General features: G+C 41.4%; 1 protein-coding gene across 1 annotated transcript in view; it reads right to left on the bottom strand.

Annotated features, from left to right (window-relative positions):
* Positions 1 to 4,833: 4,833 nt before the first annotated feature.
* Positions 4,834 to 18,626, bottom strand: part of LOC139911270 (contactin-associated protein-like 4) — a 67,540-nt gene continuing 53,747 nt past the window's right edge. The window contains exons 18-22 of the mRNA XM_078287531.1: positions 16,824 to 16,957; positions 13,275 to 13,362; positions 9,803 to 10,021; positions 6,851 to 6,922; positions 4,834 to 5,033 (exon numbers count right to left, since the gene is read on the bottom strand). Coding sequence (XP_078143657.1) covers positions 4,834 to 5,033; positions 6,851 to 6,922; positions 9,803 to 10,021; positions 13,275 to 13,362; positions 16,824 to 16,957 — 713 coding nt within the window. The remainder of the gene's footprint in view (positions 5,034 to 6,850; positions 6,923 to 9,802; positions 10,022 to 13,274; positions 13,363 to 16,823; positions 16,958 to 18,626) is intronic.

Here is an 18,626-nt window from a genome sequence, read left to right as displayed (position 1 = left end):
TAGCAGCGTGATGCTCAACATCCCTCCATGTCAAGAATCTATTTATTTTTTTCATTCAGTGCCGCTAGAGCAGTTGCCCTGAAGATACTGCGATGTAAAATAGTGATGTAGCAGTGTAATTTAAAAAGAAAATGTAAGATATTGCACATTATCATATGCAATATTATTACAGCACCAGCGGCTGTATGCCGCGTTTCAAAACACTTCACTGTAATTCTCAAGTTTTCTGCTCAGTTTACGATCTTATTTCTTCTTCAAACACACTGAATGAAAAACAGATTTTAATCTTTGAAGGAAAACGTGTGATACTGCACATTATTCACAGAAATATTACAGCAGCAGTGGTCAAAGTATTCATTGAGTTTTCTTCTCTGAACTCACTGAGCGGTACAACAGAAGATCTTCATCTTTAAATTATCATCATTTCTATGAATTTAATACATAGTAAGCCTCAAATGAAACCTGTAGAGGCAGCGACTGGTTGTCAGTCTGCAGGAGTCGTCTGTTCCTCCTGTTTCCCCCCTGAGGAGCTGCTGATGAGAGGCTTGGGTTCCTCCTGCTGGGTGAACCAGCACCCGTCACCTGCATCACCTGATGGAGAGCAGTGGGAGAGAGAGAGAGAGAGAGAGAGAGAGAGATGGAGAGAGCTTCGACTGCTCTCATAAACATGCCGGTCTGTCCTGGTAAAACCACAGTCTCCTCTCAGTCATCTGAACAGCCACTGCTGCAGCTGGTTACAGCAGTAATGTTTGGTTTCACAGCTGCTGTTTACACTGCTGTGGAGGAGTGGAGGTGAATAATGAAGGGATAGAAGTCAACAAAATGGTAGACAACATGCCGACTGGAGGCTGAATCAGTAGCAATCTGTAGTGTAATGAGAGAGGAGGAGAAAGAAAGGATGAAGCTTTCACTGCTGTGACTTATAGATGGAGTTGATGCAATGAGTAGATTTTCAACTAGATTGGACATAGATAGATAGATAGATAGATGGATAGAGAGAGAGGGAGAGAGAGAGAGAGATAGAGAAGGCAGACTCCAAAAAAGCAACCTTGCAGCTCCACATGTATCAAAAAGAATCAAAGGAATGAGAAGAACTCTGCTATGCATGTAATCCTGTAACCCCGACCGAGGCTATCGCATCCGAAACACGTTGGTTAATATTAAAACTTGGTCAAATTATTCCCCATGAGTAGCTGAATTTATTTTCCCCCATTCCTTTCATCTCAGCAGGGTGCCGGCCTGGTTCGCTCAGGTTCAGCGGTGTGAACATCAGAGTTGTGGACATCAGGATCCATCGTGGCTGCTGCCTTGTAGATGGAGCTGATCTGTCATATTCAAGGAGAAGATTTACAACTAGAAACTGAAACTCATCAGCTGACAGCGGAGTGGAAGAGATGAGGCTGCATCCCAGTGGCATTTATCAACCTAATCAAACATGTAGAGTAGAGCTGTATACTGTCCTGCTGAAAGATGGGATTGAATCTGTATCTCATTTAAATTCTGGTTCGCAACAGAGATTAGTTGATCCTAATGATGCTGGAGTCGACTTTGCTGTTTTGATCTCACCACTGATGCTGAAGTTGTCAGTCATCGGCCTCAGATCTCGTCTCTGATCACAACCAATAAGAGGAGATCTAATTGAATCAAGCGGGGATCAGTGATCTCAGGCTGTTGAATCAGCTTGTAACCTCGGGCGCTGGCTGTTTAAACTGGAAGAAAGGCTAAGTGAGTCTTCAAAGAGAATCAGTCTGACATCTGCAGCTCCTGGATGCTTCACAGCTTTACATATTTCCTTTATCTCCGGACCGCAGACAGACGCACATTACCAGCCGTCAGAAATGTCAAAAAGAAAAAGAAACTCTCCCACAGAAAGTTGTGAAGGAGCAACAATAGTAGATGTAAATTTATGTTAATTATACCTGCTGTTTAGAGGAAATCCTTTGTATCAGCTCCATTTAACAGAGAAACAAAAGAGCTCAGTGGTTTCTAAATGCAATTGTTCTGCTAAATTAGTGAATTTTCCTCTCCACTTTCACTATATGTCAGCTTTCCATAAAAATATATAAGTACAAATAAGTATGTAAATTTAAATGAATAACACACTGGTTCATAAGCTCCAACTGTAGAGCGTGTCCGTCCTCTTAACATTCATTCATTCACTGATTCATCTCTAAAGGAAGGAAAAATCCTCCAACTAAAATGAAGATCATACTCAATCTCTGAAAAAAGCATCATTTTTTATTTTCATACAACAGGATTTTGTCGGTAACCAAACAACCTGAATATAGTTAAAATATGTATATTTTTTTTATGGCATGTCACTCAAACTCACTAACATGACTGTTATTCACCAATCACCAATACCGTAAATACCATTACATTATCATAGTTACACTGATAACTGTTCAGTTCAACTCCAAAACGGGTGCATTGTCAGAAAAGAAACCAAACCACTGTCAGCCAAAATACTGACTCCTCAAATTTAAGATTCAACATGATGTTCAGTATTCAAGAAGGCAGAAGCAGGGACAAATACAAAACGGTTGTGATATTCTTCTTCTGTCTACTGATAATGGTTTGACAGATGACAGGCCTCCATCACAGTAACACTGGGTTGAGCCTGGACTGTCACCATAACTAAAAGTCTGTTTTGTCCACTGGTTTGCCTTCATGTCAGACGGATTTCATCAGAAGTTCAACTTCATACATTTCATGCATCAGTAAATTGCTGCTAACCTGGTGCTCCACCGTCAAGGGAAACTGTCTGAAAAGTTTTGATTTTTTTTTCTCTTTTTAGTCACATGGTATGACCTGGTTGACTGAGACACAAGTTTTCTCTTACTCTTCAGATGAAGCTGTCAGAGGTTTGCATACATCGCTAGATACGTCAGTGATTTACTGCTCCACTGTCTGGGGAAATTGTCTAAAAAAAAATCAAACGTTCTTCTCTTTTTAGCCATAAAATGCAGGGTATGATCTGGCTGATTGAGACGCAATTTTCTTTTGCTGTATTCATACCATACGCAGCGGCCTCCAGCTGTGCTCAGTTTGCAAGATTATCTGGCTGGCAAGGTTACCTGTTGAGTTCCACTTTAAAATGTTTGAGGAGCAATCAGCCGCTGCAGCACTGCTGCAGGATCGAGGACAGCCACTGCTTGTTCACCAACTCTTTGGAGACAAGGCTGTGAGGGGAACAAAGAAAAGAATGACTGGCTTCAGCTGTGGTGAAGTAAAAAAAAAAAAAAAATAGAAAACACACAAACAAAGAGATGAATAATGCACTTTGAAGTTTTTGCAACTTTTCTCATTAAAATCCCATCTGTGCTTTGGGGTCTAGCAGAGAGACAGTGGTGTGTGTTTGATAAACAGCTGCTGTCGATCCTCTTCCTGCTCCTCATCCTCTCTCTATCAGCAGCACTGTTTACGGATGAGCAGAATGAAGACATGCAGGGATTTGCTTTATTTTCAAGTATTAATATCAGAGAGGCTGTTTTTCATCATATCCATGTCTCTGATTATCTCTCTTTCGATTTCGGATCATCTCTCTGCTTCCAGTGAATCACAGTCTACCTGTCAGACCAACGCAGATTAGCATTTCTAAAACTCATTAAATGCCTCAGTGTGGAGAGAAGGAGGTGACAGACAGTCAGTGTTACAGAGTCGCTGCTGCCGTCTGTGTTAAAGGCTTTACTGTTCAGAGACGTTTAGAGAGCTGCTGGAGGAAACTCCCAGCAGGGAGGAGAAAAGTTTTCTAATAGAGTGAACCACATGTGCTTTTGGAGGGAACTTTGTGAACTATAGAAAACTAGAAACATTCAGTGCTCATGGATGTGTTTTGGTTCCCTGCTTTTCCTGTGCTTTCGGTGCAAAGAAAGAAAGAAAGAATGAAGGAAAGAAAGAAAGAAAGCAATTCCTATGTCAGTCCACCATCATGGATTTGGTTCCCTGCTTTTCCTGTGCTTTCGTGTTTCAAAAGAAAGAAAGAAAGAAAGAAAGAAAGAAAGAAAGAAAGAAAGAAAGAAAATCAATTCCTATGTCAGTCCACCTCCACCAGTAGCTGCCAGACTGAACTGTACCATTTCTCAAACAGAGAAAGTGTGCTAGCTGCTCAGGGTCACAAGTAAGAGAATCACTGAACAAAATATTTAATTCATGTGTTGACTCTGCCACTACAGTCAGAAAATCATACTACCGTACTGCCTGGTGTACGAGCGCACACTGGATTTCCCTTATACATGGCTCTTGGGGCTCTGCGTAAAAACAGTGCATACTGTAATTCCCCTAAGCGTTAGACACAAACAAACGCACAAACCTCCCAAGCACCTAATAGTTATGGCTCAGATGTGTCGACTTTCAACGAAACAAACTTTCATCATCCTCATAGAAAAGTGCATCAGCCAAATGAACCACGACTCCAAGCACCCAGATCCACTGGAACAACGTTGTGTTTGAATCCTCCATGAAAAATAGCAATTCCTCCTAGAATTATTTCTAACATTTTCAATATGACAGAGTGACATTAGCCAGAGATTGTTATAAAGACATGAATTCAACATTTACATTTTTTGAATATTTACAGTTTCTGAAAGTATCAACACCTTATAAGTCCAACACTTTTGTTCGTTTGCAGCAGTATTTACAGTATTTACAGTAAAGCGACCGAAAGACAAAACGGTGTGAATAGTTCTTGTTCCTGTGGAGCCTCTGCTGCCAGCTGAGTGTGTGAGCGGCTCAGAGTGCAGAGTGAAGTCCTGAGGCGGGAGGCGGCGGGACGCTCCCGTCCGTCTCCTCGGCTCCCGCGCCGCCGGCTCGTCCGGAGGACCGGGGCTCCGCTTAAATGAAATACTCCTTCGGGTTTTCACCGGAGACGTTGTGGGAGTCGGCCTGGCTGCTGGTGAAGGGGAACTCGGGGCTTTCGTCGGGTTTCACTCCCTTCACTTCCTGGTTCTGATACGTCTCTTTCCTCCGGTAGAGGAATCTGGCCGTTATCGCCAGGACAGACACGATCACAAAGATCACCACCGCTATCACACCTGGGAGGCAGAGCAAGTTTAAAATAAAAAGATAGCAGAAAATTGTCTTTGAAAAAACAACAATTACCTGATTAATTGTTAGAACAGAAAAGAACAGAAAATTGATGTGAAAATGCTTTGAACTGTTGTGACAACCAACTAAGCTGCGTCCATGTTGTATCTCAGCTGTGACATTTGATGCGTTTTAATCTTGTGGAACACTGGAGAGCCTCGTCGCTCGCTGACATTGATTTTCAATAAACTAAATGTACCACAGTGGAATTTGTCTGAGAGGTTTGTGAAACTACTATGAAGTCAGAACATGATTTGTACCCGTCTCTCTGTCATTTCTGTTGCCTTGCAGTCTGGCCGTCCTACTAATCTAACTTTAAAGCGCACCGAACAGCATTTCACATCGTCCGACTCGACTGGACTCTTCTGTTCAGCAAATTTCATTTCATTATCCCGCAGAAAGTTTAATCTAATTGGAATTCCAAAAATACTCCTGGAATCAATTTAATACTACATTTCATTGCTTTTAAAATGTCCATGCATTTGAAGATAACAGCAAGAAAAGTTTCTCCATCAGCAAGTCATTTCTGCAGAGGTTTAATTAGCTGAGCTGTCCTTTGTGCGCTGAGACACAGAGTCAGGCCGATTTAATGGACAGTTTTCAATGAATTCCGACTCTCTCTCACTTTTTCTATCTACACTCTTTTATAGAAGCCATTCAGTCTTCACTTTGAATCAATCTGACCTGGCAGCAGAGCAAAAAATTTTAATTTAGCTTTAATGGAACTATTGCATAACACGTCACCTTGGCTGGCTTTGAGCACCGTATGTCTCTCACCATTAAAGGAATAGTTCACCTCAAAAATGAAAATGTTGTCATTATCTACTCACCCCTCATGTCAGCTGAAACACGGGTGAAGTTTCCATGCCAGCTTCTCCAGAACAACTGAAGAGAATGGTGACAGCTTCTTTAGAGATCCAAAAAGGGAAAGGAAAGCGTTTGAAAGCGCTCTTGCCTACGTCTCGCATGTTCACGCTCTGCTAGCTTCTGACTAAAGGTCAGGCTGAGCTGCTTCGTCCGTCTGTCTGAGTTCCTCTTCCGTATATTCAGGTTCAATTAAATAAAGCTGGGCAAAGAACTGCTGTTTCTTCTTTGTTTTAATGTCTGATAAGCAAGGGGTTAGTGTTGTGACTCACGTGGAGCAGACTTCTTTCAGTTTGTGTAACGTAGTACTCTTGGAAAACAACTGCTTCAGTGAAGATTTGGTGTAAATATTGGTCTTTTCAACTCTCAGTGCAATCGTTTGGCTTCAGCACACTTGGTTTATGCTGCATGAGCTGTAAGGAGTCAATTTATGGTCATTTCTTGCCGTTTTTGGACCTCTAAAGAAGCTGTCACCATTCACTTAAGTTGTTTTGGAGAAGGCTGAAATGAAGCTGTGCCAGCTAACTCGCTGTGTGTTATATATCGACATACAAAATTCACCAGCGTTTCAACTGACATGAGGGTGAGTAGATAATGACATTTTTGGGTGAGCTATTCCTTTAAAGATTGTGCGTACTCTTTGACTTTATCTTTGTAACGCTGCTGAGAAAAGTGCTATACAATTGTAGTTATTGTTTTCTTTTATTATCAAGTGTTTAATAAACGCAGCATCGTCCACAAAATGTGTAAAGTAAACAAGAAATAGTGGTAGTAGTAAGAACTAAAAGCATGATTATCTGTTGCAATTATCAATCGTTCCGGTATTATGACAGTGGAGCAGTGTTAGAGTGTGGTGACCAAAAGACTTATGGCAATAAAACATGGTGAAACAGATCAGTACCTCCAATCAGAGCCGAGTCAGTCTTGATGGCATTGACTAAAGGTTGACCTGAACCCACTGAACCAGACTGGTCTACAGCAGAGAAAGAGAAGGAGGAGGAGGTGAAGGAGAAATGGAGAGGAGAAAGAGGAAAGAGCAGACATGAAGGGAAGGAGGAAAAGGGGAAAGGAAAGAGAGAAACAGAGGCAAGTATAGGAGAACGGTGAGAAAGAAAGGTAAAAAAAAGAGAGGAGAAATGAAGTAGAAGAGAGGTTGGGGGCAGAGAAATGAATAGAAAAGTGAGAAAAGAATGAGAGAAAATGAAAGAAAGATAAACAGAGTAGAGTGGAAAGAGAGAGACAGGAGAGAAACCCAGAGACAAGATCATAGCATCATCATTCAGAGCAGATGGGGCCCATTGAATACCACAGCACCTCTCCAAAAGACTATTACAGCAGCGTGGAGCTGCATGAGGACGGCCCTCGAGGAAAGATATGCCAGTGGAAACTCTCTGGTCCAAATTAATTAACTCATCGGCCACGTTGTCATTAGTCTCCTTAACAAGGTGTGCGTACTTAATGAGCCCGTCATAAAGTTGGAAAAGCAGCTGTGACCCAGAATAGAGAAATAGAAAAAAAAACAAAAAAACAGGAAATTGCATACTACACTCATAGATTCCTATCCAAACTATATAGCGAGCCAAATCTAAATATCTCTATTTTGTATTTTTGTTAACCTGTTATGATGTTAGTCATACCAGCTATTACACATTTGGCTTTCCAATTGAAAGTTTCGAAAATGCACAAAAAAAGGCAAAAAAAAAAGCCCTTGATAATTGGGAGCCCCCTTTTCTGCATTTCACACTGTTCAAACATTCACGTATGAATATGACTATACTGTCCCCCATGGGCCACTGTAGGTGATTCCTGGGAGCCAACGACTGGGTGATTTTTTCCAGCGCGTTCTGGGCGAGAAAAATTGAGTGGTTTTTGATCAGAAAACAGCCGAGTATGCAGCCTGAAGCAGTAGAATATGTTGGCACTATTCAGCCAGCAGTAGAAGAAAATGCTGACTCCACACCTGCCACTGCATCAACAAAAGATAAAACAACCAATATTGTAAAAACTCAACAATCAAACATTTATCACCCATCTGTTGGGGATAGAGCGGGAAAAACAGCACCATCCTCTTCTGTAAAACCTGCTGACAGTTTCCAGCAGGTAAAACAAATCTTTGCAAATTGAGTGTTTATTTGCCAATATGCAATACAAATGTATTACTTGAATAAAATTGCCCCTGAATGGACAAAAATGACAAAAAATCAGATCAAGCAGGCAGAAAATGCCCCTGGGAAAAAGGTTTTTTTTTTTTTTACTGGGTAAGAATTAATAACTTTATAATGCTAACCAGCATAAAGAGAGACTGGTATCATCACTCAAGAGTTAGCTGTAACTTAGCTGTAACTTCTCCAGTGGAATTTAGCAGCAGGACAAAAACAAGAGGCACTTGAGCTGCCTAATGTCCCGCCATAATGACCAAGTTATATTAAACATAAGCAGCTACGCTATTTGGGTCATTAATTAAGGTAATTAATGCATTAATTAGCAAATATTTTTGTTCACATAAAACATGGGCAGTATTAAAATGAACTTATCTTAAACCATTAAGGAATTATAGTTGTTTTTCCTCATTAATATGCAAATGTATGCAGCAAGAAAGCTCCAAAATCTAATGAGATCATCAACTCTACAGGGGAAACCTGTGGTGCAAGGATGAAGTTTCTATCATGTATTGTTCTTAGAGTTGCTCTGTTCACAAGGATGTGTCTACAGACAGACAGACAGACAGACAGACAGACAGACAGACAGACAGACAGACAGACAGACAGGCAGGCAGACAGACAGGCAGACAGGCAGACAGGCAGACAGACAGACAGGCAGACAGGCAGACAGACAGACAGACAGGCAGGCAGACAGACAGACAGACGGGCAGGCAGGCAGGCAGACAGACAGACAGACAGGCAGACAGACAGACAGGCAGGCAGGCAGACAGACAGACAGACGGGCAGGCAGGCAGGCAGACAGACAGACAGACAGACAGACAGACAGACAGACAGGCAGACAGGCAGACAGACAGACAGACAGACGGGCAGGCAGGCAGACAGACAGACAGACAGACAGACAGACAGACAGACAGACAGGCAGACAGGCAGACAGACAGACAGACAGACGGGCAGGCAGGCAGGCAGACAGACAGACAGACAGACAGACAGACAGGCAGGCAGGCAGGCAGGCAGGCAGGCAGGCAGACAGACAGACAGACAGACAGACAGACAGACAGACAGACAGACACAGACAGACAGACGGGCAGGCAGGCAGGCAGACAGACAGACAGCCAGGCAGACAGACAGACAGACAGACAGACAGGCAGGCAGGCAGACAGAGACAGGCAGGCAGGCAGACAGACAGACAGACAGGCAGGCAGGCAGACAGAGACAGGCAGGCAGGCAGACAGACAGACAGACAGGCAGGCAGACAGACAGACAGATGCCAACATGAAACACTAAATACTAGGAACCCTTTTTTTCTGCACTGCCTATACAACTTGATCTTTATTCTCTTTTTTGGTTTTTAATTATTTATTTATTCTCTCTTCTTATACACTTTATTAGCTCTTTTTTATTTGTTTTTATTTATCTTATCCTATATTTATCTAATGTCATATATACCTTGTGTTAAGTACTTTGAATTGCCAAATACTCAGATCTCTTCCTGCAGCCACATGATAAACCTAAAACTCCTTACAAAATATATAACCAAAAAAACCAACCAACCCAGTACAAAGTCAATTTTAAATGTATTGTAGCCCATTCCCACTAATATTGCTATATTATTTTTGACATGTCATGCCAATAAAGCATCTTCAAATTTGAATTTGTAACCTAACCAACTGACCTGACTCCTCCCCTCTTACCTGATAGGTGGTGTGTGTTTTCTGCTGCGTAGGGATTGGCTGGAGCGGAGGAGCCGCAGTTGGACTGGACCAGCGGGCCGGTGATGAGGACAGGACTGCTGTCCGGGTGGAGCAGAGCCGCTTTCAGAGGACTGATGGAGTTAAACTGAACCACTGACAGACAGCCTGCAAAACCTAGAGAGGACAACCGGGCCAGATCTGGATCCAACTCATCAGAGTCTGGAGGGAGGGAGGGAGGGAGAGAGAGAGAGAGAGAGAGAGAGAGAGAGAGAGAGAGAGAAAGAGAGAAAGAAAATGAGGGACATCTGCTGTATATTCCCTGAAACGAGGCAGTTTTAGTTCTACAAACAATTCTCAGAGGCAGAGCTGCTCTGGAGGAAGAAATAATCTGATTGGTTGAGTTAAACCTCAGTGAGCTAACTGGCAAACTAATGGCAAAGAAGAAATTCTGGTCAAAAATAAATATAAAAAATATAGATGGCAATAACTTCTTTTCATTCATGATCATGGCATTCATGATGTTGGAAGGTCAGCAGCTAGCTAACTAGCTTACCTAGATAGCTATAGGCTAGTAGGCAATGGCTGGTTTGAATTTGGAAGGTCAGCTAGCTAACTAGCTAACTGATAACTTAGAATGGCTAGATTGCATTTTTTCAGTTAGTAGCAGAGTGTTAGGATTCCTAAAATTAGCTGCCTTCCTCCTCTCTTACCTCTTACTTTTTTTGGCTGCATGCTGGGTATCAAACCTGTGATCTTTGGGTTACAGGACAATCTCTTGAACCACTAGTCCACCCCACCACAACCTAGCTCAATAAATAACCATGACATAAATTAGCAGGTTTATTGACTCTGCTACAGATTCCCCTATTATCCCTCAGACTGGGACAGTAGTGGCAGTAGATTGACTTCCATCGATTAAGCCTCCAGCCTGTGTGTCTGACAAGTACACACACACACACACGCACACACACACACACATGTACACACACACACACAAACACACCACGATACATTCATTATGCTGAGTGAAACCCATTCATTATACTGTATATCTCTGTTCTAGATTTCTTTATTTCCTTATTATTTCCTTATTATTTAAGATGTCCTTTTCCTTATTACTGACCCCCCTTACTGAGCAGGACAGTAGTAGTACTCACCATGAACACACACACACCCTCATTACTGTAGACTGGCTGTCATTGATTCAGCCTCCAGTCTGTGTCTATCACTCCACAAGACAGATGCTTACACTCGTTCCTATCTGTTCATTTTATTGGCTTACATCCCTTCATTATTCACCTCTACTCCTCCACAGCAGTGTAAACAGCAGCTGTGAAACCAAACATTACTGCTGTAAGCAGCTGCAGCAGTGGCTGTTCAGAAGACTGAGAGGAGGCTGTTGATTTACCAGGACAGACCTGCAGCTCCCTGTATCTCTCTCTCTCTCTCTCTCTGAACCTCTCTCTCTCTCTCTGAACCTCTCTCTCTCTCTCTCTGAACCTCTCTCTCTCTCTGCATCTCTCTCTCTCTCTCTGTATTCCTTCCAGCTCCATTAGTTAGTCTGATGGATGACAGGCTTGGCACCGAACGACAGAAAATCCACTTTCCTGCAGTTTTTCTGCTCCTGATCTGACTCTGCGTCTCCTCTGGTTTGACAGAGTGGAGGACGGGTCACATGCTGACATGACCCGGGTCCAGATACACTGAGTTACACTATGCTGTGTTACACCATGCTGCAGCTTTACACCAAAAAAACATGAGGAAACTACTTGCATCAGCTTCTGCGTAAGATGTTTTTTGTGTATGCCTGACATGAAACATTTTCGACTTTGTCTATTTATACCATAATGGAAATGACAAGTACCAGGAAATATACTACACTATAGAAATACACTACAATATGATACACTAGCTATAATTCACAATACCACATAACACTACACTGCAATGTGCTATACTGCAGTACACTAAAATGAAACACCACCAGCAAAAACGCCACTAACATCACTTAAACAGAAATGCTTTGCGTCAAAATGTATTGTGTACCGTTTTGGGTTTTGTCTGATTGTTACTTAATATTACATGCTGGATGTCTAAGCTGATGCAAATTGTCAGACTAAATTTTTACTAAGAGGAGTTAGCGTTTCCTTTTAAAATGACACTGCAGTCTCTGTAAGTGTCCCTGGTCAGGGAGTTGAGCCTGCAGCCTCGGGCCGCTCAGCCCCTCATGTTATTAACAACTTATATTTCAGTCTGACTCTCTGATGACGCTGTTCAAAGAGAGCATGAATAAGTCATAACAGAGCCAATTACAGCGTCGCCCTGACTCTGTTACAGGTCCCTATGCAGTACTACAGAGCTCAGTGGGTAAAGCGTTTAACCCTCCCAGAGTTAACGGTTAAGAGTTGTGCTTAAAATGTGTGCAGGCGCTCCAGAGTAAAGCATCTTCCTGGTTTAACACACTGTCCACACTAACTGAGGCTGACCATATCCACACTTTCTAAGGCTTCTGGGTCATTATGCAATCCTGCAGGGTGCTGCCTCCAAAATACTAAGTTATTTTTCTATCTCTTCTTGTCACCATAGAAATTGGAAGGTCCTATACGTGATATTCATGTAGTGCAAAAAAATACATATCAAGCACTTGCAGGTTCTTTTTGACCTCTAACTTGAAACTGGTGTAAGTTTACATGGAGCAAAAAACTACAAAATGTTGTATTTGGGGGTGCAAAGGAGAGGTTTTTGAGGGAAAATTCATCAGGATTCTTTTGGTTTCCATTAAGATACCGGTAGTCGGAGCAGGCAAAAAAAACAAAGAGGCCTGGGTGAAAATATTATAGTGGGAAGAGGACCTGGAGCAATAAAATGCTCCTGCTGGTCCGATAAGCTTGCTGTAGAGGCTGATTCACGCTGCAGTTAGGAAAGACTGGCAGCCATCAAATCATTATCGTGTAGACACTTTGTCACAAGTAGCCTAAGTAGACAATTTACTTATTTTCCTCACAGACTGTAGCTAAGAGGAACGTAGCTACGTTGGCTATGTCTGCTTTAGCCATTCTATTGGTGTTAGCTACGACTCACGTAAGCATGTTAACCGAATTCCGCCTAATCTAATTTTTTATAGCTGACTAAACTTAATATTTAGCCGTCCATCTAGGTGATGAACACATATAAAAATGTACCAACACTTTTCAACACTTAATGATAACTTATCAGGCTGGATCCACCTTTACTTTGCGCTAAATTAGTTCTCTGTTTTTATCTTGCCTCAGGGCTAAAATACTCTCTTTGTGATGATTCAAATCATATTTTCATCTTTGTCCTAACAGCTCCAGCTCTTATATTTCCTGAGAAAGCACTAGCTGGTTGTCAGATGAGGTCAAACATCGCAGCGCTGTTATTCAAATGAGCCTGTCTAAGTGCTGTGTAACTAGAAAGGCCTTGACTCTGCTTTTACTGCCTCCTCACTCACCTTGCACTCTGCCCAGAACCAGCGACTTGATGGCGTTGAATTCTCCATCAGATGTCAGGTTGAAGTCTTCTCTGGCGTTTTGGTCGATCTGAAAGAACACAGAGTTTTATTCCAAAATTAATTTATAGGGAAAACACTGTTGCCTGGGGTTTGTTCATTTGTTTCAAAAAATACAGCTGATTATATAAGCTAAAGGGTTATTATATTGCAAGAAAATGTCTCAGCACAACCAGTAACTTAGGTAATAATCTCTGGTGAGTTTTACTTTAATGCAAGTAATTATTCTGTCAAAGCAGCAGACACATTTTTCACTTGGTGGATATTTCATTTTGAAACAAAGATCTACCCATGCAGAGCGGCTCTGTAAACACTGGGAACAATTCAGCAGGAGAAAGTAGAGAGAGAGACTCCAAACTTTCAATATAAATGTTTTCTTTCCCTGATGTACGATATCTTTTGGTATTTTATGGTATTTGTGAGGGATTCCAACGCATATTTGAAGAGTTTCAGTCCAAAATGAGATATCTACCATTTGAAGAAACTGAGAAATATTCTTCCAAATTCATCGCTGTCAAGAAAGTAAAGCATTATGGATAACTACTAAAGTTATGAGACATCTTAAGACTTCTGCTTATATAACAGTTCTGTTTTTGAGGATAGAAGCGTTTGTTGTTTTTGAAATACTGACTGATGAATTCCAGGTATACATTTTTTTTAAATGTATGTGTAGTTGTTTTGGAATTAAACCCTTCATGGAGTATTATTTAACCTTTCACACCCCTAACAGAATGACTATATACAGCTTCACATACAGGCAGTAGCAGTGCTTAATCTATTTTACATATTGTTCTTTCTACAGACATTTAATACTCTGACAAAGGTCTAACTGAACCAACATGTTGGGTTTAATTTCAAAACGCTATATATCAATTTTTTTTACTTAATGTTCACCTGTATTACACCCTGTAAAATGTTACAATAGATCTCAAGCTAGTCTCTTCAAAAATATGCAATAGTGAGTTTTACCTTCATGCCAGTAATCATTTTGCCCAAAAAAGAGGATATTTAAATTTGGAACTTTCTTCAAATGTTGAATTGAAAGAGTAGTATTGGAGAGTTTCCCTTCATGTTTGATCTCATCAGCTCAGCGGGAGAAACGAGAGTCAGAATCCACACTTTCAATGACAAGCCTTTAGTGATCTAGAGTGAAATTCTCCCCATGAGATTATTTTAATGAGAGCTGCTCTGAAGAGAGACTCGGCACGCGGCTGAGGAGAAGAAAGCAGGCGGTTAAACAGAGAGAGGAAAGCCAGTCAGACCCTGAACTGAGGTTCCAAAATATTAAAGTGTCTGCGAGATCCTCTTTTTATTTTTATTTTGGCAACATGCTTGGTTTTTGCACTTCACTTCCCAGAGATCATCTTGTCAGTCAAACAGTACTGTGATGTCTTTTTCCTTGGATTTTCTGTTAATAAAATTTTAGTTTCTGTAGGTGGCGCTCTTTTCTTTGTCTGTTCAGCTACCCAGTTCTTCTTCTTCTGTTTATTCCAAACAAACTGGAAATGTAAAAGACATCACTTCCTGTGTGCCAGAGGAATTGAGTGTGAAAAAAAATGGGTTTTACAGTTTAAAAGTTAGAGGTTGACCCTGTGGATCCGTAAGTGAAACATTTTAGGTGAAATTTCACTTAAAAACGGCAAATAAGGAGTTTCTTTTAAAATGGAGATGTCCACCGTTTGAAAAGCGACACCTAATGTACAAATTATGGTACATTTGAGAAGACAGTCAAGAAGTAATTAAGGTAAAGTAAGTCACTGTCTGACAAACACTTGAAGACTGGATCATCTATATTTTAGAAATATGGAGTGATACATTTTAGGGAATACTTGTTTTCCAAAATAGATATATATGGCATTTTGGAATAGATTTCTTTATGTTGTTATGATCTCCCTGAGTGCTTTTCCTCCAATGTCTGAGCACAGTGGACTAACTGGAGCATATTGTGAGATGAAGAAGAAGAAGATGAAGGCCTTGGAGGAAAACACCGCGGACACAGTGTATTGGTGGCCCACAGGGATTTGGGTTTCAGTTAAGTCATTTTTCAATGGGACATCTGCTAATGGGAGTAGATGATGTTGTCCACTCTGGGACTAGTGTGGATACGCCTCACATAGAGAAATAAACAGTAGCCTGAAGACAAAAAGGCCACTGACTTTAGCGGACAGTTTCATTCTATGTATCACAGTTCTGTTGCTCAATATGGATTGGGATGGTGTAGCTTATAAGTGAATATATATAAATAGGATGTCTGAATATCAGTAAATACCTTTGCCTATGTTGCAGTTGTTATTATGACATACTTCAGTTGTTAAATGTATATATTAGGGTCTGAAATTTAACACCCACCAAGCGTCAGAAGCTTGTAAAACTTGTCTTTACGTAAATGTTTTCATACTGATAACTGACATAAAACTTGGATTTTCTGCCATGTTGTGAATGTTGGCAATCAAAATGATTCTGGTCTGTCTAACTGTGCTGTAATGAAGTACTTAAGTACTTAAAAAATCCAGTTGAGGTTCACCTCATGCCATTAGAGTTTGTTGCTGAGAATACAGTGAATCAGGAGGCTAGATCCACACAAGATGAGGTCACCTTGTATTTCACCCGAGGCTGCTGATAATTACACAGTCAGTCAGGCTGCTGGATCCAGGTTAGATGAGGTTTCGTCTCATACATCATCTGAGGCCGTTGTTAACAGGATAGAGATTCAGTAGATCCAAATAAGATTAAGACACCTCATATTTCATCCAGGGCTGGTTGCTGTTGCTGTGTGTAGTTTGTCCCTGCTGCCCTGCCGTAGCTGCATCCAGGACAGCAGCTGCTGGTGGCTGAGGTGAGAGGGAAGTGCTGACTGAGGCTTTATTATGGCTGAGAGGAACAGCACAGTACTGTACCATGCTGCACACAGGGAGGGGTGTGTGTGTGTGTGTGTGTGTGTGTGTGTGTGTGTGTGTGTATACTCATATTCCATGCAGATTGAGGACTAATGTGAGTTTTAAACTATCAGAGTGAGGGCATTTTTGTCAAGTGAGGACATTTTAGCCGGTCCTCACTTCTTCAAAGGGCAATTTGAGGGTTAGGACTTGGTTTTAGGGTTGAGGTTACAATTAGGATTAGGCTAAGATTAGGGTTAGGGTTATGGGATAGGGAATGAATGTAGTCAATGGATAGTCCTCCTGAGGATAGAAGTGTGTGTGTTTGTGTGATTTTTTATCAATAAATAGCAGAGAAAAGTGTTTATCCTTGAGAAAGGTTGCTCATTTGATCAAGGACTCCACTGGAACAGACAAGCACTGGTGTATCTTGGGTATTTCTGTAATCTGATGGTTCAGATATTTGGCAGCCTTGGACTCATTCTCAAGCTTACAGACTGCACACCTTTCCCAAAAAAGACCCAAAAGCCAGCAAAGTCTCCGTAGTAATCGGTAGTGAGGCTGTATAATGTGTGTATATATAGTGTGTGTGTGTGTGTGTGTGTGTGTGTGTTACCTGGACAGAGACAGTGTCTGCCAGTCTCCTGATGGTAACAGTGTGTAGCTGTCCGTTGGCCAGACTCCTCACTCTGCTCCTCAACACCTCAGCATCTCTGCTGCTGTCCAGCTTGTATCTGACCTCCAGCTTATCTTCACACACACACACACACACACACACACACACACACACACACACACAAAAACACATCAAAACAGGCTGTTACTTTATGGGACCTACTCACAGAAAAAGGCAGAATAACGTTCCAAACTAAATCTTCCCAAAGAAAGATTTAAGCTTGAAACATTGCTGCCATTACAAACATGTTAAGATTTAGGTAATTATTTTCATTTTCTTTTCCTGAAAACGTCCTTGTCCTCTGCTACAATCTTGACTAACAGGGTAAACATATATTTAATCCTTCAAAGATAAATCTGCATGTAGCTGAGTTGATAAAGCTTTCAATATTAAGAGGATTAGTGCTAATTCTCCATCAATAACACCACTCTAATTAATTTCCCTAATATTCAGAGCATTAAGTGTAGATTTGATGAAAGCCCTGTGATGTCTTCAGACTTTATAGATGAAAGGGAGGGATAAGAAATCACGCATCGTCCTTCAAAAACATTTATTATTTTGCTCTACATGCAAATTATCACTTCAATCAAAAATATAATACTTAATCCCATATAAAAACCTCACATTTACAACTCTTTCTACCTCTTTTTCCCACAGAGGCACACAGACTAAGATTGAATAACTATTTGGTTTAATAGCTCATCTAGCGACTGATTCTGATAATTAATGTATGAAATCTTGAAGTGATTGGCGGAGAGTTTCAGTGTTTGGGCTGAAGAGGGGGAACTGCATCAGAGGGAATGAGGAAGAAGAAATAAGCCAACAAGAGAAAGCTCTCAGGGATTTAATTAGACACTTCGGTATAAGTGCACTTACCTTGCGACTACTCGATCAGCGTGGCAACCCTAATGCCCGGCTGTCCGTCAGCTTTCTCTGAGTCATTAAGACCAGGAAAATCCATTTACAGCTAATCTAGCTGCAAAGTGCTACTTCCATTAAGTTTCACTGCTGAAAATGTCATTTTAGATTCAAATTACCTCCTACTACTCTTAAAAGCTGACCTCACGCTGTTTTATTCGGCAGTACACTGACTTGCCACCCATTTGCAGAAACCTTTGTTCGATCCTGAGGTCCTGATAAGACCAGCGAACAGTTTCTTTCAGCCTGAGACAAGACATAATAGCCGGCCTGGCTGGACGGATCGAGAGGCAGCAGAGGCTGACGGGCCGAATCCAGAGAGAGTAAGAATCTGACTAATCCTAATGGATCTGGTAAAGCTGCAGAGCAGAGGAGAGGAGGAGGAGGGGAGGAAGAGGAGGAAAAGGGAATCAGAGGGAAAAGGGGAGGAGAGATCAGATGAAGTGAGGAGAGATGGTGCTGAAAGAGTAGAAGAAGAGAGCCAAGTAATTGGAGAAAGTTGTGAGAGGAAGAGGGAGCGTGGTGTAAAAGAAAATTAGATGAATGGCGGAGCGAGGACAAAAAAGTTGAAAAAAGGAGAAGAGGAGGCGAGGCAAAGGGATGTAATTATAGGGAAGAGGAGGGATAGGACAAGATGAGGAGAGCAAGAATTGGAGAAAGAGATGTATAGAAGGTGGATAAGGAGTGGGGAACTAAAGGAAAACAAGGCGTATAAGCAGCTGTAAATAAAAAAAGACACTTAACCTCAAGCTTGAACAATCTTGTTAAAAAAGCATTTAAATAAATTAAACCTGAAAAGGAGAAATGGGAAGGGAGGAGAGGAGG

Source organism: Centroberyx gerrardi, chromosome 13 (genome assembly GCF_048128805.1).
Source record: "Centroberyx gerrardi isolate f3 chromosome 13, fCenGer3.hap1.cur.20231027, whole genome shotgun sequence".
In the NCBI taxonomy this organism is placed as follows: Eukaryota; Metazoa; Chordata; class Actinopteri; order Beryciformes; family Berycidae; genus Centroberyx; species Centroberyx gerrardi.
This window is presented reverse-complemented; position numbering and strand designations above follow the sequence as displayed.